This window comes from Simochromis diagramma, unplaced genomic scaffold, assembly GCF_900408965.1.
Source record: "Simochromis diagramma unplaced genomic scaffold, fSimDia1.1 OVJJ01000304.1, whole genome shotgun sequence".
NCBI classification, from domain to species: domain Eukaryota; kingdom Metazoa; phylum Chordata; class Actinopteri; order Cichliformes; family Cichlidae; genus Simochromis; species Simochromis diagramma.
The window spans coordinates 329,640-353,082 of record NW_024387030.1 but is presented as its reverse complement, the minus strand read 5'-3'; the positions used below and the strand labels follow the sequence as shown (position 1 = coordinate 353,082).

The 23,443-nt window shown below is 38.4% G+C and overlaps 1 protein-coding gene across 3 annotated transcripts; it reads left to right on the top strand.

Annotated features, from left to right (window-relative positions):
- The first annotated feature begins 3,297 nt into the window (after nucleotides 1–3,297).
- On the top strand, nucleotides 3,298–13,217 carry LOC120740427. Of its 3 annotated transcripts, XR_005697364.1 has the most exons (7): nucleotides 3,298–4,969; nucleotides 5,667–5,829; nucleotides 5,917–6,109; nucleotides 6,691–6,735; nucleotides 7,649–7,702; nucleotides 7,881–9,871; nucleotides 9,989–10,302. XR_005697364.1 is itself a non-coding variant. In XM_040042820.1 (5 exons), exons 1-5 carry the CDS (start codon nucleotides 9,187–9,189, stop codon nucleotides 12,025–12,027), a joined length of 1,167 nt encoding a protein of 388 aa, XP_039898754.1. In that variant the 5' UTR covers nucleotides 9,128–9,186; the 3' UTR covers nucleotides 12,028–13,217. The 3 variants fall into 3 exon arrangements, 2 of the variants coding, with proteins under 2 accessions (XP_039898754.1, XP_039898753.1); XM_040042820.1 differs by lacking the exons at nucleotides 3,298–4,969; nucleotides 5,667–5,829; nucleotides 5,917–6,109; nucleotides 6,691–6,735; nucleotides 7,649–7,702 and adding exons at nucleotides 10,645–10,663; nucleotides 11,112–11,312; nucleotides 11,813–13,217 and having other exon boundaries at nucleotides 9,128–9,871; nucleotides 9,989–10,035; XM_040042819.1 differs by lacking the exons at nucleotides 3,298–4,969; nucleotides 5,667–5,829; nucleotides 5,917–6,109; nucleotides 6,691–6,735; nucleotides 7,649–7,702 and adding exons at nucleotides 10,645–10,663; nucleotides 11,112–11,318; nucleotides 11,813–13,217 and having other exon boundaries at nucleotides 9,128–9,871; nucleotides 9,989–10,035.
- Nucleotides 13,218–23,443: the final 10,226 nt, after the last annotated feature.

Genomic DNA, 23,443 nt, shown 5'->3' with positions numbered 1-23,443 from the left:
TCTTCCAGAGTCATATGTAGTGAGGAGGTAAAATTATTATTAACAAGATGATTGACCTCTGTTGGGGTAGCGTTCAGATAGCTGCTCTGCTCTGTGTTGGTACAGGTCATTGAAGATGATAACAGTGGGTGGATTACATTCTTAAACATAGTTACAGCGCTTTCAGAAAGACATCTGTGATAAAGTCTACTCTCCACTGCTGTGTAATCAATTATTGTAAATGTAAATGTTATCAGGAAATGATCAGACAGGAGAGGGTTTTCAGAAAACACTGTTAAATGTTCAGTTTCTATGCCATATGTTAAAAATAAGATCTAGAGTGTGATTAAAGTGGTGGGTGGGTTCTTTTACATTTTGAGAGAAGCCAATTGAGTCTAATAACAGATTAAATGCCATGTTGAGGCTGTCATTCTTAGCATCTACATGGATGTTAAAATCACCCACAATAATTATTTTATCTGAGCTTGAGCACTAAATCAGATAAAAAGTCTGAGAAATCAGAGAGAAACTCTGTGTAAGGCCCAGGTGGACGATAGATGATAACAAATAAGACTGGTTTCTAAAATTTTTCAGCTGGGGTGGACAATGCTAAGCATCAGGCTTTCAAATGAATTAAAAGTCCGTCTTGGTCTTTCATTAATTAATAGGCTGGTGTGAAAAATTGCTGCCACACCGCCCCCTCGGCCTGTGCTTCGAGGTTTCTGGTAGTTAGAATGACTCGGGGGTGTTGATTCATTTAAACTAACATAATCATCCTGCTACAACCAGGTTTCTGTAAGGCAAATCGATTTGTTGATCAATTATTAAGTCATGTACTAACAGAGACTTGGAGGAGAGAGACCTAATATTTAATAATCCACATTTCACTGTTTTACTCTTTGGTTAGGATGTGGATACTGTATTGTTCTTTCTTTGTAATTGTTTATGTTTAAGTTGTTTGTTGCTGGTTTTTATTTTGTTTTTCGTCTGTTTGGGAGCTGACACAGTCTCAAAGGAGATGTTTTTTTTTGGGGGGGGGGGGTAACAGGAGGAGAGAAGCTGCAGAGAGGCGTGTAAGACTGCAACTCTGCTTCCTGGTCCCAACTCTGGATAGTCATATTATGGGGGGTTTAATTAATTTGTCCATATTTCTAGAAATGAGAGCTGCTCCATCCAAAGTGGGATGGATGCCGTCTCTCCTTACAAGACCAGGTTTCCTTCAGAAGGTTTGCCAATTATCTATGAAGCCCACATCGTTTCTGGGACACCACTCAGACAGCCAGCAATTTAAGGAGAACATGCGGCTAAACATGTCACTCCTGGTCTGATTGGGGAGGGGACCAGAGAAAACTACAGAGTCCCACATTGTTTTGGCAAAGTTACACACCAATTCAATATTGATTTTAGTGACCTCCGATTGGCGTAACCGGGTGTCATTACTGCCGACGTGAATTATGATTTTACTGAATTTACGTTTACCCTTAGCCAGCAGTTTTAAATTTCCTTCAATGTCGCCTGCTCTGGCCCCTGGAAGAAAATTGACTATGGTTGCCAGTGTCTCTAGCTTCACATGTCTGAGAACAGAATTACCAGAGTTTGACCCCCGACGGGTGTGTAGCCGAGTGGGGAAAAACGGTTAGACATATGTATGAATTTGAGGAGTGGACCCAAAATGCTGACACAAAGGAACGTGAAAGAAAATTTGAATATTAACAGAAAGCAAGCCGTTTATTAATCTCTACTTTTAAGATTAGGCTTCAAACTTTCCTTTTTGCTAAAGCATATAGTTAGGGCTGGATCAGGTGACCCTGGATCCTCCCTTAGTTGTGCTGCAGTAGATGTAGGCTGCCAGGGGACTCCCATGAAGCACTGAGTTTTTTCCTTTCCAGTCACCTTTCTCACTCACTGTGTGTTAATAGACCTCTCTGCACTGAATCATACTTGTTATTAATCCACAGCATGTCTTTGTCCTGTCTTCCTTTTCTCACCCCAACTGGTCACAGCAGATGCCCGCCGCTCCCTGAGCCTGGTTCTGCTGGAGGTTTCTTCCTGTTAAAAGGGAGTTTTTCCTTCCCACTGTCGCCAAAGCGCTTGCTCATAGGTGGTCCTATGATTGTTGGGTTTTTCTCTGTATCTATTATTGTGCGATCTACTGTACAATATAAAGCGCCTTCAGGCGATAGTTGTTGTGATTTGGCGCTATATAAATAAAATTTAATTTAATTAAAAGATTACAAAACAAAAGGCAGAGGTGAAGCTAAACAATAACTTAACCTGGGGAAAATATTTTTTATTAAAAAAAACAAACAAACCATGAAACCTGACATGGATACAAAGATACCTGGAACATGGAAACGTGGCACCAAAGACAACAGATGACCTGACACTGAACAAATGAGGACAGGACTTACAGTAGCTTGCAAAAGTATTCGGCCCCCCTTTAACTTTCCCACATTTTGGCACATTACAGCCACAAACATGAATCAATTTTATTGGAATTCCACGTGAAAGACCAATACAAAGTGGTGTACACGTGAGAAGTGGAACAAAAATCATACATGATTCCAAACATTTTTTACAAATAAATAACTGAAAAGTGGGGTGTGCGCAATTATTCAGCCCCCTGAGTCAATACTTTGTAGAACCACCTTTTGCTGCAATTGGATTCCATTAAAATTGATTTGTGTCATGGCTGGGAAGGCGAGCCGTGTGGTGTGGAGGAAGGAGGACCCAAGATGCAAGCAGTGGATGAAAATGCTAGTGAAGTTTATTTACAAGGTGTAGTGGCAAACAAGCAGTGGGGCATGACAAATAACTGAAGACACCTAAACTGGGAAGAACTAAAATAACAGACCTGGGCGCATACGACAAAGGGCTGAGAGGCTGAGAGGCTGAGAGGCTGAGACGACGACGAGGAGCAGCAGGACACCGAGTAACACAGACTGACACGGAGGAACACAGACAAACCGGCAACAGGCAGGAGAACACACAGGGCTTAAATACACACACCAGTAATTAGGGGATGAGAGACAGGAGGGCAATACGGCTGGGAGGAATCAGAGCTGACGGGACAGGGGAAACGTAAACTGAACACACTCACATCAGACAGAGACCTTCACAATAAAACAGGAAACTCAGACACGGGGAACCAAACAAGACACAGAACTAAACAGACAGATTCACAAACAGACGGGGTGACACCATAGACAGAGACACAGACTCAGAGGCAGACCAAATATAAGACATAGAACTCAAACAATAATAATAATCATCATCATAATAATAAACTAGAAAATGATAATAAACTAAAAGCGCTAGGTCACCGACCCAGGACCATGACAATTTGTGTTTGTGGCAGTAATGTGACAAAATGTGGAAAAGAGGGACAAATACTTTTGCAAGCCACTGCAAGTACACAGAGAGATAATGAGGGGATGAGGAACAGCTGGGACAAGGGGAAACAAAACTAGACTCACTGCATATAGGACAAGGACTTTCCCAATAAAACAGACATCACAAGGGTAATCTAATAAACAAATGAACTTAGCAAACCTAAAGAACTTATAAATAAACATCGACATCCAAACAAACTAAAACTTAAAACGCTGGGTCAACAGACCCAGGAAAGTGACAGTAAAATCATTTATTATATACATTATACTTATTTTCTTAAATTGCTTATCTATTATCTGTATTTTCACTTGGGGGTCTAGGGGTGCTGCTCTTCTTTTCATGACAAATTAGGACATGTTTATGATAACACACTGACAATATCAGGACAATTTTGGCCTTACTCTATCAGTGAACAGCATGCCCATGCTAACTTAAACTAGACCAGCAAGCTAACCACATGTGTATTAAGTGTTACTTAAGAATAGGAACCAAACAAATTAACGGAACGAAATTAACTGTAACAGCAGTTTGCAAAACATTGTGACAGTTCTCAAGTGTTCCTACCTCAAATACAGCACGTGTTGCTGTGTTTTTGTTGTTAAATGGACGAGGAGAGACCGTGGCTGGTGAGAGGATGCAGCATTTCGTCAGTGGAGCATAGAACGACGTCTCTGATTGGTCAACAAGTGAGTAAAGATGCATCTGATTGTTCGAAAGCCTCAACCAAAGAGCTGCTGGTCACGGCAAGATACAAACTCGCCGGAGCTCTGCGTGAACGGCACATCCGGGACCTTCAGCACTCAGGAGAGATTTATCTTGACGTATGTATTTACCTTTGATATCCATGATTCGACGCACGCTTCGAGGTAAAGTTGTATGTTTAACAAGCTAATTAACGTTAGTTAAATGGAATTAAAACAACACACAATCGATTTGAATAAAGTTAAAATGGTGCATGATGATAAATGGTAATAAATATACTTTAGCTTTATCTTCAGCAACAGATATTAGAAGTTAAATTTAATTGTTTTTAAATTTCCACTGGAGTTAAACGGGCCTGCGGCCCTCTCTGCATCTGCAACTGCAGAGACAGTCAGTCTAAGCTCTTTTTAAGTGTAGGCTATTGCAACACGCATTTTATTTCAAGATATGTTTTCTGGGATTTAAATGATAATATTAATGTTTTCCTGTTTAGCACAAATCAATGACATTAGTGTTTCAGTAATGGTAGTAAAGTGCACAGTTTACAGTATTTGTCCGTGTATTGGCATGTTAAAATTATTCGTGAAGGTAATTTAATGTCACATTACATTTGCAAAGTGTTTTCACTGGTATATTAGTCTGATTAGCAAATGCGTTGTGATTTAAGGCAGAAAAATACTATTTAAAATACCATGTAAATAAAGTACTGGTTGGTTTTGTCTTGCTGACTTTTCGTCATTTTCTCATGAAGATGTGTACAGGTTGAGCAGATTGAGAGTGAAGAACATGTCAAAAAGAAGACTCAGACTTCGTCCTGAAGCAGAGGCTGCTCACTTTATTTTATCTGGAAGTGATAAGACTTGTTTAAAGGCCCAATGGATCAATGACTATAAAGGTATGTTATATGTTGTTCCTTATGGCTACTGCATGAATATTACCAGAGCTGCAACTAATGTTTATTATAATATTTAATAATATATAACAATTGCTTCAGTTTCCCTGAGGGAACCTCCCAAAGCTAGCTAGCTAGCTAGCTAGCTAGCTAGCTAGCTAGCTATCTATCTATCTATCTATCTATCTATCTATCTATCTATCATCTAGATTAAAAAATGTTTTATATTTGCATGTATTTGAAATTTGTTGCCAACTATTTTAATAATTGTTTTTTTTATTATTAGCATTTATTTATTGTATCAACTCATTTGTTGCAGCCCTGAACGTAAGCATCTAGATCAGGGGTGCCCAATCCCGGTCCTCGAGAGCTACCGTCCTGCAGCTTTTAGATGCATCCTTGTTCCCACACACCTGAATCAAATGGTTTGATCTCTTCAGCATGCCATCATGTTTGGCAAAGGCCTGATAACAAGCCATTCATTTGATTCAGGTGTGTGGGAACAAGGATGCATCTAAAAGCTGCAGGACAGTAGCTCTTGAGGACCGGGATTGGGCACCCCTGATCTAGATGTTCCCCTCACAATTAAAACATTTTGTGATTGTTTGTTCTGCATATGTTTTGTCAGTGGCTGATCAGCTGCAGTAAACCTGATTTGGATTGTATTACTTAACGCTACTTATTGAACATCTTGTATTAGGACGTGGTGTATTTGCCTCTGAACCAATTGAAAAGGGATCCTTTGTGGTCGAGTACCGTGGGGAGCTTATCTCAGAACATGAACGGGACAAGCGGCAGAAAAAGTACACAGAAAAGCAAACTGCTTTCCTATTTGATTTTAAATGGAAAAATAGCACATGGTGGTAAGTAAAGGCATATACAATATCAGTTGTTCTTTACAACATTATGTTTTTAGTGAACAAAACATATGTTCTTTTCTTCACTTTTAGCATTGATGCCTCCCGTGAAGACGACTCACTTGGCCGGCTGGTTAATGATGACCACAAGTACCCAAACTGCAAGATGAAACAGCTGGCAGTCCAGGATAAACCTCATCTCTGCTTGTTTGCTATTGAAAATATCCAAGCGGAGAGTGAAATCACCTATGACTATGGAGAATCTATGTGGCCATGGCGAGCTCTGGTAAGTAAATCCTCTTCATAGATTGTGCAGTACAGGAAATGTTAAATATTAGTAGATGAAAAGATAGATATTATTCTAGTTATGAAGACCAGAGTAGATCAGTGCAGGGTTTTATTGACAAAATTTGATATTTTTGTCCTTTTACAGATGTTTTTGTCCATTTAACCTGAAGCTGATCAGTTTACATGATTGGATTTCTGGGGAAATAGATGGCTTTACATCAGTGTTGGGTTTAGAGCTTTTATTGACAACAGCAGGACAAGTTAGAAGTCAGGAACATGAACTCTACATGTGTTCAGTCGTCATGTCCTCATATTGTTTCAAGCTGTGAAGAACATGAGTGTGTTTCAGAATACGTCCTCATATGGTTGGACCAACAACTCTAGTGTGTGTGTTACACTGTCCTCATATTGTTGGGTAGCAGAACTGTACTTTGTTAAGTTTCTATAGAATCTGGCATAAGGAAGTCAGATCCTTCTGTAATAATGTTCACTGAAACAAGTATGATCTGTAGTTAATGAGCTAGTCAGCATTTGTAGTACAGAATGTTTCTGACATTATATTGTTGTCTTTTGTTGCAGACACCAAGTGTTGAGACCCTGTCCCAACCTCCTACAGACCAAGAAGTGAGTGACAAATCCACTTCATTCCTCCAACAGGTTACGCATTAATTTTTGTATTTGGAATCAAGTATATGAGTCAGTTGGGCCTAGTGCATAAATGAAATGCACTTTGATTGTATTAAAACAATCAGTTTGAGTGAAAGTTTCCCAAAATCAACATTAGCATTAGGAGAAGGAAATTGGCTATACCAGTTGTTAGTCCAAACATTCCCTTTAAAGCATCAATTTGGTCTTTATTCCAATTAAATTAAATATTTTTGTCCTTTTACACATGTTTTTGTCCATTTAACCTGAAGCTGATCAGTTTACATGATTGGATTTCTGGGGAAATAGATGGCTTTACATCAGTGTTGGGTTTAGAGCTTTTATTGACAACAGCAGGACAAGTTAGAAGTCAGGAACATGAACTCTACATGTGTTCAGTCGTCATGTCCTCATATTGTTTCAAGCTGTGAAGAACATGAGTGTGTTTCAGAATACGTCCTCATATGGTTGGACCAACAACTCTAGTGTGTGTGTTACACTGTCCTCATATTGTTGGGTAGCAGAACTGTACTTTGTTAAGTTTCTATAATATCTAGAATAAGGAACTCAGATCCTCCTGTCAATAATGTTCACTAATGTATCTGTGACATATATGTGAACTCAATGCAGCCTTTCATCTCAACAAATATAATTAATGATTGACAGGGTTCACAAATGAATTTTCACTCAAGATTTTATGTCAAAATGACATGACACAAAGTGTGTGATATGTATGTTAAATCATTCTCACTATTAAGTTACAATGCATTGTTTTTCATTTCTTAACCTACTAGCAATGTGTTTTACAGTATACTGAATTGCATAATAATTTTGAGTTAGTTTTCAAATGAATTATAATTACAAACATTGAATTTGTTACGTTTCATGTAAGGCCAGACAAAAATCTCGAGTTCTCACCTTTCACCAGACAGCTACCTCAGAGCAGGTAAGCCAGCTGCCTTTTTCTTCTTCATTCAAATTGTTTATGCTATGTAATTATGCATATTTACTACATGAACGCATTTTCATCAAGTCATGGATTGCAGAATGTTCTGCTACTGGAGGGGGAATGACATTCTAGCTATTAATAAATACAAAGATGCTTTTTCTCCATTTTCGTTCAGATCTCTACTGATGAATTCTCAGATTGTACGGATTATGAAGATAAAGACTATTTCCCAGATTCATGTGGCAGTTCCTCTGACACAAGTCTCCATAGTGTGGACATGAAAATCACAGAATCTGTGGTTCCCCAAAATACGTTAAATGACATGGCATTGGAGACGGCTTCAGGACACAGTGGGAAGATCACCAGTTCAGAGAAACCTACAACATTTAGTTTGTCACTGAGAAGTAGCAGTCACAGTACTTCGGTAACAAGCCGCAGTTTTGATTCATCAGGGGTCACATCACCTAAAAACAGCTCCATAAAAGTCCTACCTTTGCCAAACACGGAAAGACAAAGCAAGTACAACAAGAAGCAATACTGTCTATATTGTAAAAAGGCCATTGCTAAATTGGCAAGACACCTTGAATCTGCCCACGGTAATGTGCCGGAAGTTGCAAGCGCCTTCAGTTATGATAAAAGATCCCGCCAAAGAAGAGATTTGTTGCGCTCTATTAAGAAGAGGGGAAACTTTAACCATAATGCTACTGTGGCAACTTCTGGTGCTGGAGAAATGGTTGCTTGTCGAAGACCCACTACTGCAACAGGATCTGAGGACTACCGTCATTGTAAATTTTGTCAAGGACTATATGCAAGAAATTGCCTTTGGAGGCATGTGAGAAGGTGCCCTCAGAGGTTTAATGAGGAAGCTCCCTCTGGGCAAAGACAGATGCATCTGCAATTACCGAAACCTGATCAAGTTCATGAAGCTGTATGGAAGATTGCTTGTGAAATGAATCAGGATGACATTTCCTTTGTAGTAACGAGTGAAAGAGACATTCTTAGCCTTGGTGAGTCACTGTACAATGGCAGAAAACCAAATGAGAAAAGGAATGATTACATACCCCAAAAAATGAGAGAGATCGCAAGGTTATTGATAACCGCCAGAGCTATGACACCTTTGAAGAGCACAGAAGACCTTGTTATGCCTAGTAACTTTCCCCATGTCATACAAGCAGTCAGAGCTGTTGCTGGTTATGAGCTGGAGAGCAACTCATATAAAACCCCATCCTTGGCTTTGAAATTGGGACACAGTTTGGCTAAAGTTGCAAGCATTGTGCAGTGTAAAGCCATCATTGCAAATCGCTATGATGTTGCAGAGTCAGCCAAGCAGTTTGCCACTCTGTATGAAAAAAAAGTGGTCAGAGTCCATTTCAGCTGCTGCATTGGGCACACTTCAACAAGCCAAATGGAATAAACCACAGATTTTGCCATTTACACAGGATGTGTCACTGCTGCATAAGTTTCTTGCTACTAAGTCCGCAATGTACATGAAGGACCTTGAGGAAAAACCCAACAGCACAACCTTCGGAAATCTTGCTCAAGTGACTTTGACACAGGTAGTGCTATTTAACAGAAAAAGGCAAGGAGAAGTTTCAAAAATGGAGCTCCAGGTTTTTACATCCCGGAATCGCACAGAGTTGAATCCTGACATTATGATCGGCCTAACTGAGTTTGAAAGGAAACTTGCAAAGCACTTTGACAGAGTTGAGATTCGTGGTAAAAGATCAAGAATGGTACCTGTGCTTCTCACACCTGACATGATCACTGCAATGGAGCTCCTCGCAAAAGCCAGAAGTGAGTGTCAAGTCCACACAGAGAATGTGTACTTGTTTGCACGCCCAGGTGTCCTTTCCCATTACAGAGGCTCTGACTGCTTTCGCAAGTATGCAAATAAATGTGGTGCAAAGTACCCAGAGGCCCTTACCTCAACAAGATTGCGGAAACAAGTTGCCACTTTGTCCACAGTACTAAATCTAAAAGAAAATGAAATGGATCAACTTGCCACCTTTCTCGGACACAACATCCGTGTCCATCGAGAATTCTACCGGCTTCCAGAGAGTACCCTGCAGCTTGCAAAAGTCAGCAAACTGTTGATTGCAATGGAGAAAGGAAAACTGTCTGACCTGCAGGGGAAAGGGCTGGATGACATCGTGATCAATCCTGATGGTGAATTCTTTTTCTTTCTTTCTTTTTTGAAACATAGTTATCTTTGAATATAACATTTGTGAATGTTCAGCAGATTCTAATATAAATATTTTGTCTTGATTATTTTCCCCCAACAAGATGAAGCAGTTACAAGTGATGATGATTCCAGTGGAGAAACCATCACTGACCCTGTCATGGCTCGCTGCGTGGCAGGTAGGATGAGGACCCAATCGCAAAACTCACGGACTCAAGGGATGAACTCAAAAGGCAGCTTTATTGCTGACAAGATGACAGGAAAATACAAAACTTAAACTGGGAACAATAAACTAATACTCGGAGAGAGACACAGGGAAATCCACGCAGCATGAGGGAGAACGCGACACAGAACTGAGGGAGACGCAGACATAAATACACAGAGGGTTAACGAGGGAAGTGGGAGCACACGGGGAACACAGGTGACACTGATAATCATAACAAGACACGGCAGGAGTGAACACAACACTAACGGGAGACGGGCAAAGTAAAACAGGAAGTACAGAGGTTCAGACAGGAGGAGAGAGAGCACGGGGAGAACACAGACATAACGGGCTGGGGAAAACATAGAATAAAACACAAAGAGAGACGAGGGCTCATAAATACACAGAGGGGCACACAGGGGGTAAGAGTCACGAAGGGAAAACACTTAGGGAACAACACACCAGGGCAACTCAGGAAACATGGCCTAAATAGGGAACAAAATACAAACATACAAGAAAACTAAGAATACTGGGCCAACATGGCCCAGGACCATGACAGACCCTCAACAACACAAAGGTATCTTGACTTGCCCAGTGTGTGATAATATCTTTAAGTTATGAGACTGGAGACAGTTAATAGGTTCATGTCATGTTAGATGGGCTTAAGGGACAGCAGTATATAAATTAGACAGAATGGTAGACACCATTCATTAATATGGTACTAAAAGATCTGGATACATTGAAGTCTGGCAAAATGCATAAATAAGCAATACAAAGACAAATATTAAATATAAGGATTAGGAGGTCCACTTCTGTGAGATTAGGCACACAAGTTGAGAGGTAGTGCATGCAAGTAATGTGTTGCTAGGGAGATGCCTGAGTATTGATGAGTATTATTAGTAGATTATGTTCACATGTAAAATATTCATATCAAATGTAAAATTACACACTGCCCAATGCTGACTTTGCCTACAATGCAAACAAAAAATGCATTAATTCTCATATTTCACTGTTACTTTTCAAAGGCTCAAGGACCAAGAATTCTGGGAACCAAAGCCACACACTTTACTCAGCTTCCCTGGACAATATGGAGGGCGCTTCTGCCTCAACCACCCTGGACAACATGGAGGGCGCTTCTGCCTCAACCACCCTGGACAACATGGAGGGCGCTTCTGCCTCAACCACCCTGGACAGCAAAAACATCAGCAACACTGCACCAGGAAAGGGTAAAGGTACCCATATACAAAATGTTTTAAGTGAATATACTTGTTATCAATGGACATGTTTATTCTTTTCAGGCATGACACTATTAAGAGCTTTTATCATAATCCGTTTCATCTTCTTTGATTCCCAGCAGAACACAGCACTTCAAATGGTTCATCCCAAGCATCCTTGAAGGAGCATTAAGCAATATCTTTTCACTGCTAGGTGTGCTGTTTTGCACTGCCTGTAAACCAAACCAAAGTCTATGGCTGGAGATCAACACAGAGAGAGGGATTGTGACTTCATGCTGTACTCCAGATGAAATTACACCTCTAATTATTCACATAGCCATTTTTAATTCCTTCAACCTAAGTATGATGAATTGTGCTTATTGCTCCTTTAAAGTGCTCCAGTAGAAAGCAAGGTTTAAGAACATTTTGTATTCACATTATAAACTAGAATATTTTCTCTCTTATCTTACATTCGCATTAAGATATTTTTTTTTTGTTTCCATTTATGACAGCTGGGAAGGCAAGGTGCAAGTGGACAGATGATGAAGTCAAGGCTGTTGAGCGGCACTTGCTTCATTTCATAACAAGCTGCAAAGTACCTGGCAAAAAGGAATGTGACTCCTGCATCCAAGCAGAGCCGGCAGCTCTGAAAGGCAGAGACTGGGTTGCCATAAAGTATTACATCCACAACAGGATCATAGCAATGAAAAGAAAGATGAATAAATAAAATTACAAAATGCAGGTTCAGGAATGCTGCATCAGTTAAAATTAACTTTATTTTCATTTTTATTTTTTTAAATTTTTGACTTTATGTCTGTTGGGTTAGTAATGACTAAGTTACTCAGTCCTTTCTCCTGGTTTTTGCCATCATAAGTTCATACTCAAGGGAGATAGTTTGTTACTCTCAGTTATTTCAGTATTGCAGGTCACTCTCACAGTTATTTCAGTATTACAGGTCTCTGCATTGCATTGTTTATACCCATAAATCTGTTTATTATGGGTGCATTTTGTAATTAAAAAATAAGAAAGGCAGATAATGTTCCATGTTTTTATTCACATAAACATTCACTGCAAAATTAATGCAATACAATATTAAGACTTAAAAAGTAGACTGACCACATTTTTGAGCTATGTCTCTTTTTAAGTCTCTATACAGCTCAGATTTACTGTGTTGTATTAACACATGAATGTCTGATATTTCTGTCAGAAGTTACCCGACTGGTGAGCATTACTATTGTGCATCCATGCCTATTATATTGTAATCTCAAAAGGAGCCAAGCTGAAAATACAGACCCTACCCTTACCTGGTCCTTATAAGTCATGTATACTTGAAAATTATGTGTGTATCCATGGGCTTCACAATTCACCTAAACATGAAATATCAGTGTGTGACCTTATGGTACTCATAAGTCACATAAACCTGACAGTGTCCTCATAAGTAGCAGTAAATTCAGGTTTGACCAAAATTTAACCCTAGCCAAAATCTCAACAGATGGGCGTGTTCCTGGAAGCATGGGTCAAATTTTTTGTGATTCCCATGCCTCTAGGACCTTCGGAAAGGCACGTTCCCATTTGTCACATTTTTGTCATAGGTACTGATATATCACGAAAACACGTATGTGTGTGTGTGTGTGTGTGTGTGTGTGTGTGTGTGTGTGTGTGTGTGAGAGAGAGAGAGAGAGAGAGAGAGAGACACAGCTGCTGTATTCAGACCAGCATGGAAAGATGCATCTAATATGCTATATAAACAACACTCAATTCCTCAGTTGCTATCACTTCTATTTTCTTCTTCTCTATTTGTCTCTCTTCCTTTCCCAGTTCTCATCTTTACCTCCCTTCTCTCAGTGTTGTCACACCTGGTCTGTCTTTCCATAAAATCAGTCTACATCTGCCCACTCTTTACTTTGACTAATATTTGTTTCTCTGTGTGTGTATGTTTCAGTATGCACCACTTCTAAACAATAATGCTTGCATTTGCACTTGTGAATATTTATATTTTTATTTAGAATTTTCTATGCAGCCCCACTTTAGGTTTAGTACGTTTTGAGATTGGGTATTACAAGGATTAGGATTAGATTAGATTAGTATTTGAATATACCTGTAAATAACAAGGTTTTTGACCTTGTCACTTACAAATCCTTATTTTTCTACAATTCTGTTTAACTTCCATTCTCAGCCAAAATCCAGACTTGGACATAAGTAAGATAAGTGAGATTAAGAAAATGCTTTAACAATATTCACCCATACTTTTTTTATTGTTAGTATGCTGCACTCTGGCAGTCAAAATAATGGTTTGCACACAAAACTAAAAAATAAATATCCTGATTGAAAGATGATAAATTACAGTTTTGTTGTCCACCCTCTTAAAGGAAAGCAAGGAACCGCTGCTGTTGTATTAATATTTTAAAATACTTTGGAATTTGTACAATTAAGCTTTGAATAAAAATTATCTGTTTGAAATCACAGTCAAATGTATAAGAGTTAGTCAACATGGTCGAAACTTGTAAAAAAGTTATAATGATTTGCATTTAAATAAATGTGCACTTCACATAAAAAATGTCCTTTGATCCTATATGGTAACAAAAATTTAAAAAATGAAGTACTAATTGTTTAGTATTTACTCTGTATTGAAATATTTATTTATCGAACTGTGAGGTACTAATAAAAGTTGCCCTTTTGTGTTTTTCTTGTGATTGGTATAAATGATATATACACACCATGTGATTCAAGTATGCATTACGTTTGCAAGAAAGGTTTTCACATATTTAAACAGTGGAATAGCTTGTAATGCATTTTGAGTTTCACCTGAAGTTTAGTGCACAGGCTCACACAAAGTATCCATTCATTTGGATCAGAAAAGTTTTCTTTTATATTAAAACATATTGATTTTTTTTTTTCAATCTTATTTTTCTTTGTCTGAGCTGCTGTGTTGTTTTCAGAAAGAAACACATCAGAGAGAAAAACATTTGCTTACACTATTTTGATTATTTGAAACGACCACATTGATTTTTTGGTTTTTTAACCATATGGGTCTGATTGGTCAGATCTGTTTATTTTCAGCTCAAAAACTGGAATTTTTGAGCTTGATTGAAAAATAAAATCATACAAATTCATCGAGCAAAATTATGCAGTCCATGTTAATGGCTGCATTACAAACAGTTTTATCTTTAAAATATTTTCAAAGCACAAAATAGTAAAACAAAATCCCATGTCTGCTATGTACAGTAAAGGTCTTAATTGTATTCCTGGGTCACTATATTTTGAAGAAAGCAATGCCTTTAACCTACTGCTATTGACATGGCCATACAAACTGTGAAATATTTCTGCAGGCTCAAAAACGCATTAGAAAACTAATGTTTAAAGTGACAATCTCAATAAGAATAAGTCTTTAGACTGTTAAGAAAAATATTTGCCTAAGAAAAATCTGGAAGCTTTGCATGGGTTCTCTAAATGAAAGTTTTGATCTTGATTGTTCCATTAATCTACAACTTCTGCTCCAGAAGTCAGTGTTTGCCAGCTAAACTAACTGACAATCATGCATGTGTGCATGCTCTACAAAATCATGTGAGCAGAATCAGCAGATATCCATCTTCTGGGTTGTAATCTTAAATCTCTCCTCAGCCTGTTCAGTGGTGTTGTGTACCCGCAGCCTAACTAGATTATCTGTCCAGAGCAGCTGATGTGTGTTGCTTTGTTCTGTTGCAGCCTATTCATTCTCACTGTGTTACGCTGTCAAATTACTTCACAACGCATTATCTCCGGGAATCCATCCCCACACACAAAAATATACAGAAACTTTATAAACATACAGTCTATGACTATCAGAAGAGACAACACGGGGGAAACAAAATACAAATCATAACTACGTCTCCTTCCAACTCTATATCTCTTTTTCTGCTTCTGTCACATACATCAAGCTGACAAACTACCTGGTGTATGTGTCAGAATGTGAAACTATAAACATGAAATATTAACTCTAACCCAGTAATACTGGACTTTCCAAGAACTTATTATTATTATTATTATTATTATCAGTTGGGAGCCTTTGCCAGTTGTCATAGGGTGGAAGGCAGGGTACTCCCTGGATTGGGCACCAGTCTACTGCAGGGCGAACACATTACATGAATTTCTTGAAGGAAGAAAGCCAAGTACATGGAGAGAGCACTTTGAAGGAACAGGGAGAAAATGTAAACTCCACCCTGTAATGTCCCTCCGAACTTGGAACCATTTTAGCAATTTTTAAAAGCTCTGGGGGTTTCTTTAAGCTCATAAAGAGACCACACAGCTCCTCATCTTGACAGTCCAGGTGCTCCACTTTTGTCTCAGTATGTAGAGTGTGGTTTCACACATAGCAGAACTGTTCAATTACAGTTAGCTGGGAGTGTTGTGGGGTGGAGGAGGAGGGCTATGAAGATTGAAAAATACTTGTAGCCATAAAAAATGGGATCTGTTGGGGTAAATATACAAAATCTTTAATCCAAAGAGGAGAAGATTCCATTTGTTACAGATGTCCTTGTTCAGAAAAACAGGCAATTTCATTTGATTTATTTGCATTCTATGGAGATTACCATAAAGAGACACACAGAGACAAACCAATCATAAATTCTTGGCTTTGGGGTCTGTAACACCTTGCAAACAAAATGTTTCTGACTGACATATTGTTAATATTAAGTAACATCTTTTGCAGATTTGAAAACTATGCTAAAAGATATAAAGGAGTGAGACAGCATGTTGCTGCTTGGAAGGGGAAGGTAACTGGGTTTTGCCTCATGAGGAATAGGAGCCATTTACAAAAAGTATATATCTCTTTTGTCTTTGTTTGATCCAGCTGCCATTCTGTTATCAAAACAGTTATTTCTCTTTTAATGGGCAAGAAGTCATAAAACTACTCAATCAGACCCATCTAGAGCCCTAGAGTAAAGTGTGGGGCTTTATATCCAACAGCTGAGGTTAGGCCAAAATTGGCTCATGCAGCAGGACAATGATCCCAAACACATCAGTAAATCTTCAACAGAACGGCTGAAAAAGAAAAGACTACAATACCTGGTCAAAGTCCAAACCTCAGCCCAAATAAAAATGCTGTTGCTCTTACTGTATAAAGAGTAGCACACAAACTTCAGTAAACTGAAGCAATACTGGAAAGAAGAGTGGGCCAAAATTCATCCACAATGATGTGAAACTGATAAAATCATACAGAGAACCATTAGTTCAAGTTATTGCTGCTAAAGGTGGTTGTACACACACTGCTTCTGTAGACTTGGTAAGGAATTGATCATTTTTTATTATGTACTGGTTTGGAAAACCTTAGAAGTGAAAGAAGGTTTAGAATCATGATGAAAAAAGAACCAAGTATAGTTATATAGATTCCTGTGTTCTTAGTCTGGTTATATTTATTTTTGCTTGAATTCATCAGTGTAATGTAGTGAGTGTAACACTGCAGAGTAAATCTTTCTTTCTAATTCAGCAAGCTTTGTACCTATGACACCTGAGTTTAATAAAAATACATTTATATGCATATATGGAAGTAACATTGTGCCAGCAGTAAGCAGTATGGAAGTGATGTGCTTGGGACATGATAAACAATCTGAATGTATAGCAGGAGGTGGATTTTTATTACCAAATGAATGCCGAATGAATTGGCACAAGTTGCTTTGAGAACCGGAGTTAATGAAACAAGATTAATGACAAGGAAAGGTAGAGAAAAGATGACACTGTCTGACCATGACATCAGCCTCATTAAAATGTGCTTTTTTACCATGTGAGAAACATTCTCATACAACATATCAAGTATCTCAAGGCATGTCTTATGCAACACCATTCTACCGAAGTAGAATCTTCTTTAGTCCTCTCCTCACAGTTATACACACTGGCGACACACAGGCAGTCTCGCACCGACAGAATCACATGTGGTTGTGCATATCTAAAGCTACCCTCATCTTCTCTGTTGTTTGCAGTCCCCAGTGTTTAAGCATTTGAAGTAGAATTCCTGGAAGCCATTTTAAACCTGCCTGCTTTGTACCTGATATCAAAGACACGATCCTCAATTATTTGACCATGAAAAGTCTACATATATTCAGGTGAATTCTCAAGCCATTATGTCTTGAGTTTTAATATCTAGATGATATTAAAACTTGGATGGCCCAAAGTTTTCTAAGATTCAATTCAAGCAAAACTGAGGTGATTGTGTTTGGTCCTAATGGACCTTTGACCCCTCCACTTTTGATTTGGGACCCCTGGCAGAGTATTTTAAACCTGTTGTCACTAACTTGGGTTTTAAGGTGGATAGTGATTTTAAATTGGACACTCAAATTAGGGCCATTGTCAAGTCCAGTTTTTATCACCTAAGGCGATTGGCAAAGTTAAGACCTATTTTATCTCGGCTGCATTTTGAAACGGTAATCAATGCTTTTATTTCATCTCGTTTGGATTACTGTAATGCACTGTATTTTGGAGTTAGTCAGTGTCCTTTCTCTCGTCTGCAGCTGGTCCAAAATGCTGCTGCACGACTTCTAACCAGAACCCATAAGAGAGACCATATAACTCATATCCATTGGCTGCCTGTTCATTTTAGAATTCATTTTAAAATTTTAATGTTTGTTTTTAAATGTTTAAATGGTCTTGCTCCAACTTATCTCTCTGAGCTTCTTCGTGCTTATGCCCCTCCTAGGTCTCTCAGGTCAGCTGACAAGCTGTTCCTGGAGGTACCCCGGTTTAAGAGGAAGCTCAGAGAGAACAGGGCCTTCTCTATTGCTGCTCCAAACCTCTGGAACAATTTGCCTTAGCACATAAGAAAGGCTCCATCATTGTCTTCATTCAAAGCCCGTCTTAAAACTCACTTTTACTCCCTGGCTTATGACACAGTCTTTATTTTTATATGTTTTTAGTTTAATTAAATTTGCTTTTTTTTTTTACATATACTATTTCACTATTGTGATTTGTTATGTCATGTGTACAGCACTTTGTTTTCAGCTGAGAGTTGTTTTGAAAGTGCTATATAAATTGCTAAATAAATTTCATGTTAAAAGTCAAATTGTTTTTGCACAGCAGTAATCTGCAAAGCTGATTATGAAGGGAAAAAAAGAAGCTTTTTAAGTGTCTGAAACTACCTTTGTTGATTTGATGATTGGTTTATGAAAAAAAAAAAAACTAAAGCTAAAACTTGTCTCAGTGTCTTTGTTTAAGAAAATAGTGAAAAGGAAGAAGGAAAAGAGAAAAAAAAAGGAAATGTAAACTAGCTGTTTAAACAAATAAGCTGCTTTGGTTATATTTTATAAATACATATAGCCTACATCCTTTCACAGACCTTCAAAGAGTTGAATTGAAGTTATCAATATAAGTAATAAATAGGTGAAAAAAATGCCGAAAGAAGTTAAGGAAACCTTCATGCTATATTTAAAATGCAGTCACTGTTTATTATTATTTCTGTCAACAGGCGTGATTACAATTTAGTTTAAGAGGCCTGAGAGTGTTTCTGTCAGTTGTCGCAGGATATAGTTAAAAAAAAAAAAAAAATCACAGTAGTAATAATGACTATTAGTGGAAAAAAATAGCATATATGCAATATGCATAATTAAACTGAAAGCTAATCCTAATGACATGTGGGACCCTATGTGCCCCGGCCCAATTAATGCATTGATGACATTGTTTGTTAATACTGCTGGGCATAAAGGAAAGATCTTCTACAGTGTGCTGAATATTACCTGCTTGTCATCAAAGGCAATCTCAGACACATTGTTACAGAAATTGTTTCATGGTGGTTCTTCTGTTACAGAGTATGAACCATTTTAAGATAACAACAGAAAAGCTTGTTTTATACGTAATATCAAAGTATTTTCTTCTTACTATTTAATATGAATGTTTAATGTTCTAGTTTTTCAAACTTCTGTTTCATTTTATTTCATGTGCCCTTTAGATGTGGTGTAGTGTTTGTTTTTGAAGTTGCTGTTTTAAATGAAAAAAACAAAACAAACCCAAACACTTTCATGCTGTGCTAGAGTGGAATTTTGTTTCTAGACATGCTGTTTTAGCATGATCTGGCAGAGGTGATTTTACACTCTTTATTTTCTGGTTTCCTTTCTTTTCACTTTTCTCAAATCCTCAAGGAATGTAGCTCTAAAGGAGTCTATTTAAATTCATATCATAGTAGGACTCACTGATTTATTTTACCTTCCAGTGTTTCTATTACAACATGTTCTTTTTTTTCTCTGTTTCTCTCTCAGTCGAGAAGGAAAGATGGCAGTTTAGGCTTTAGCACTTGGAACTGTTTATTTTTGTGTGTGTTCATAAGAGTCTGTAAACAAAGTAGGCGCAAAATTGGTTTGACCACTGGTCATATTGTTGCACCTCGATTACTGTTCCTGGTCTGAAACTTTGTTGATGTAGCTATTGAGTCTGAATATATCAAATTTTATTCTTTCACCTTCTCCTGTTCTATTTGGCATTTGTAGCATGGATATAATGAGAAATACAGTGTTGGGGAGTAACGGAATACATGTACTGGTGTTACGTATTTAAAATACAAAATATGAATAACTGTATTCCGTTACAGTTACCGTTTAAAAAGGTGGTATTCAGAATACAGTTACTTTGTTGAAATAAAGGGATTACATGGTGGTCTTTTCCTGTTTCATATGTTATGCTATGCCCTCTCTATTTCTGGTAATTCCACACCGGTGGAAACCCGAACAAAACACGCATTAACAGGCTCTAATGATTGTGTCTCAATCTTGAGGCCCATCCCACCTCTACTTGCGGTCCACATAATGACATGATGAAATATTTTTAAAAATTATTGTTCAAAAAACGATTTAATATGAAGGCAATAGGCAGAGGGTTACAGGCATAGCCTTAAAGAATGTAGCCTCATGGCCACTGTAGCCCAGTTGTAAGTAAGCTATTAAGACTGTACGCTGTGTTCGTGTTTTCCTCCGAAACAATAAGTTCCGTTGGAGCAGCCTTTCAACACGTCTCTTGCTAGCAAAGTTGAGCCAGACACCAAAGTAAAGCTAGTTTTTGGCCACAAGCCCGACACGGAACCCGACGTATTAGCCAGAGGTCCCTTTACTACGGTTCGGAGCGGCGGGCCTGTTTTATATACTTGCGGAATAGTTTTCTATACGAGATCGCTGCAAAAAGTGCAGCCTTACCTAATGTCCACCCTACTGTTACTCATTTATATTAAGATTTAAAAATTTAGTTTGGAATTGGTAGGTATTTGTATGGCGAGTAACCTTCAGTAATAGTGATAAATCACTCAGCAATAGTACATTCATGTAGTTGTAAAAAGCATGATAATATATTAAGTAATCCAAAGTATTCAGAATATGTTACTCTCATTGAGTAACGTAACGGAATATGTTACAAACTACATTTTGGGGCATGTATTCTGTAATCTGTAGTGGAATACATTTTAAAAGTAACCTTCCAAACACGGGAGAAATATGAGAACTTGAAATCAATTTTCATTCAAGTAAAAACTCGAAAAAATGAAAAAAAAAATCGATTTATTTTCCATTAGAAAAAACTTGCATATAAAAGATTTTCGTGAGGCAGCTTTCAAAATATTATAGAAATCTTTTTTAGACAGCCACTCCTTTCCATTATACTGGCAGCTTTGCACTGGCTCAGTGTAGAGTCAGGTGTTGAGGAACCAGGGCACCCTGATGAGAAGTGGGCTACTAGAACAAGCAGGCATCGGTGGGCAAGAGACGAAAATAGGGTGTTGTTCAAATGCTACTACGCAAGTAACCCTGGGATGGATGTAGTGGTTCTGAATGACAGCAACATCAGGAAGAAGGAACATGAGAAACTCGAGAAATACCAAGGGCTCAGAGAAGAGCAAATGTAGAGGGTGAAGGTAACAGTGGTCCCAGTGGTAATCGGAGCACTAGGTGCGGTGACCCCCAAACTAGGCAAGTGGCTCCAGCAGATCCCAGGAATAACATCAGAGATCTCTGTCCAGGAGAGTGCAGTCCCCAGTTTATTTATTTTTATTTATCTTTTATAAATAAATAAATTAGGCAGCAGACTCGACCATCAACATTCCAATTAGTAGATGAGCTGCTCTACCTTCTGACCTACAGCCACCCCAAGGCCATTTCTGGGAGGCCCTCTTCCTAATCTGTGGAGGCTTTGCTCCATAGATTGTTGCTCTAACACTAATTAACTAATGTGACTAATCTTTCTGTCACTTGTAGAGCTTCAGGGTGTTGGACTTCAGGTTGAAGCCTCCATACATTAGGAGGTGTTTTTGTGTCTTGACACTGGTGAGTCTGATTGCAATGTGTCGGCAATCTGCTTAATTTTATAAATTTGATGGCAGTTATTAGCAAACCTTCAATAATCTGTCTGAAATTGATTGCATTCAATCCCAGTCCAACTGAGCTGATTTTGAAAGAGGCCGACTCTCACCGGAGGACCTGTATAACTGGCTTATGGTTGAAAGTGGTCGTGCAGAGGTTGAATGTACTGCATCCTCAACCTCTGGGCGACCAGATGGTCAACACAACCACTTGTAAAGCAGTCCCTGTCAACAAACAAATTCAATGCAATTGCTGTTTTTTCATACTTGGACAGAGGTTGCCATGGTTTTTTTTTCTCTACTGTGACAGAGGCCTAAAGAAAGATGATGATGAGAGAGAGAGAGAGAGAGAGAATACAGCAGTGGGAGGAATAGAGGGATAAAGCAGAGGGGGTAGAGTCAAATCAAAAAAAGACATTCATAAAAGACTTAGTGTAAGAAAGGGAGACCAAAGAAAAGTCATTTTTATTATTGGGGTTTTACCTAAAATCCTGTGATATCTGCATTGCTGGCAAGTGTGGGATTTTTGTCCCTGCAAGAATATTTTGGCATGTCAGTAAGCACCTTTGTGCATCATAACAAAACACACTTAAGAATGAAAGAAGACAGAGGAAAGGAGAGCAGCAGAGAACGAGAGAAGGGTTGGATGAAAGACATTGGAGAGAAGAAAGGATTTAGAGGATACACTGACTAGTGAGACTACAATCCAGGGACACGCAGCCTGTTTGAGAGAGAAGGAAGGCCCACCTCCCTCAGTATGATTCAGATATTCCACATCCACAAACAGCCACATTTGTATTAATCATTTCACAACAGATAAACATGTCTTTTGCCAAATTGATTGGGCAGTCAATTGCACCACATGTGAAATTAGTATCCTCTTTTTAAGTAAGATTATTGCATTCAGAAAAATTCTGATAATTGTGTCCCCCCAGTGTTGCATGCCATATCTATCAAAACAAGCAATGACTATAGAGAAAGATTAAGCCTTAAAAATGATGATCAAGACATTCAATATTTGATGACAGTAATATAATTGTTTCTACCCATCTTCCTGTCTGAGTCAGGACCATTTCTGTCTTTGCTTCAGTGATATGAATATTGAATGCTTTCTCTCTGCGGGTTTCCATTTTGGTGTATAAGGCCTATAATTCCCTATTGACAGTCTGCAAAGGTAGAAGCCATTAGCAGTCATGCTGTGCACTCAGTGTGTATATTTGTGTGTGTTCCTGAGTTGAAGGTCAGGAAAAGGGGAGGCAAACACCATCACACTTGTCAATCAGAACACGACAGAGCGGGAGAGAGAGAAGGAGGTGGTGGAGACGCAGAGAGGATGTGATGTTCTGATAACTTTTGAAAAAACGGAGAGAGAGGGGGAAGGAGAGAATACTCCAAATAGAGTTAAAAAATAGACAGGAATCAGTTCAGACAATGAATAATTGAAACAACTCTGAACTTAGTTGTTAAGAACTGCTTTAAAAGGGGACACAGCCGCACCCAAACACTCCACACTCTGTAACCCAGATTCTTTTCTCTGATCTTGGTGTCTGAGTATGTGTTTTGCTGTTTTTGCCATGCATATCAAATGCTGCCGGGTTATTAAAAACAACTTTTAAAGGTGGCAAAATGACTTGTGTTCACCTAGAATCACTGAGGGAAGTAACTTAAACATACAATAACCTTTCTTTGCAACTTAATTTTGTTTACTTGTGATTCTAATCATGGCCTAATACCTTTGATTTAGTGGGGTTTTTTTTTTTTGCATTTCCAAAATAGGAGGCAGGGCTTTAAGCTGAACAGCGACATGATCCTGGGTCATTTGACGCAGCATTTTCAGTTTTCC

Bases quoted from the DNA above. Each gene is read 5' to 3' on its own strand.
- LOC120740427 (XM_040042819.1), top strand. From the start codon at position 9,187: ATGTACATGAAGGACCTTGAGGAAAAACCCAACAGCACAACCTTCGGA. The intron at 9,872-9,988 runs GTGAATTCTTTT...TCCCCCAACAAG, and splicing joins CATCGTGATCAATCCTGATG to ATGAAGCAGTTACAAGTGAT. The intron at 11,319-11,812 runs GTACCCATATAC...CATTTATGACAG, and splicing joins TGCACCAGGAAAGGGTAAAG to CTGGGAAGGCAAGGTGCAAG.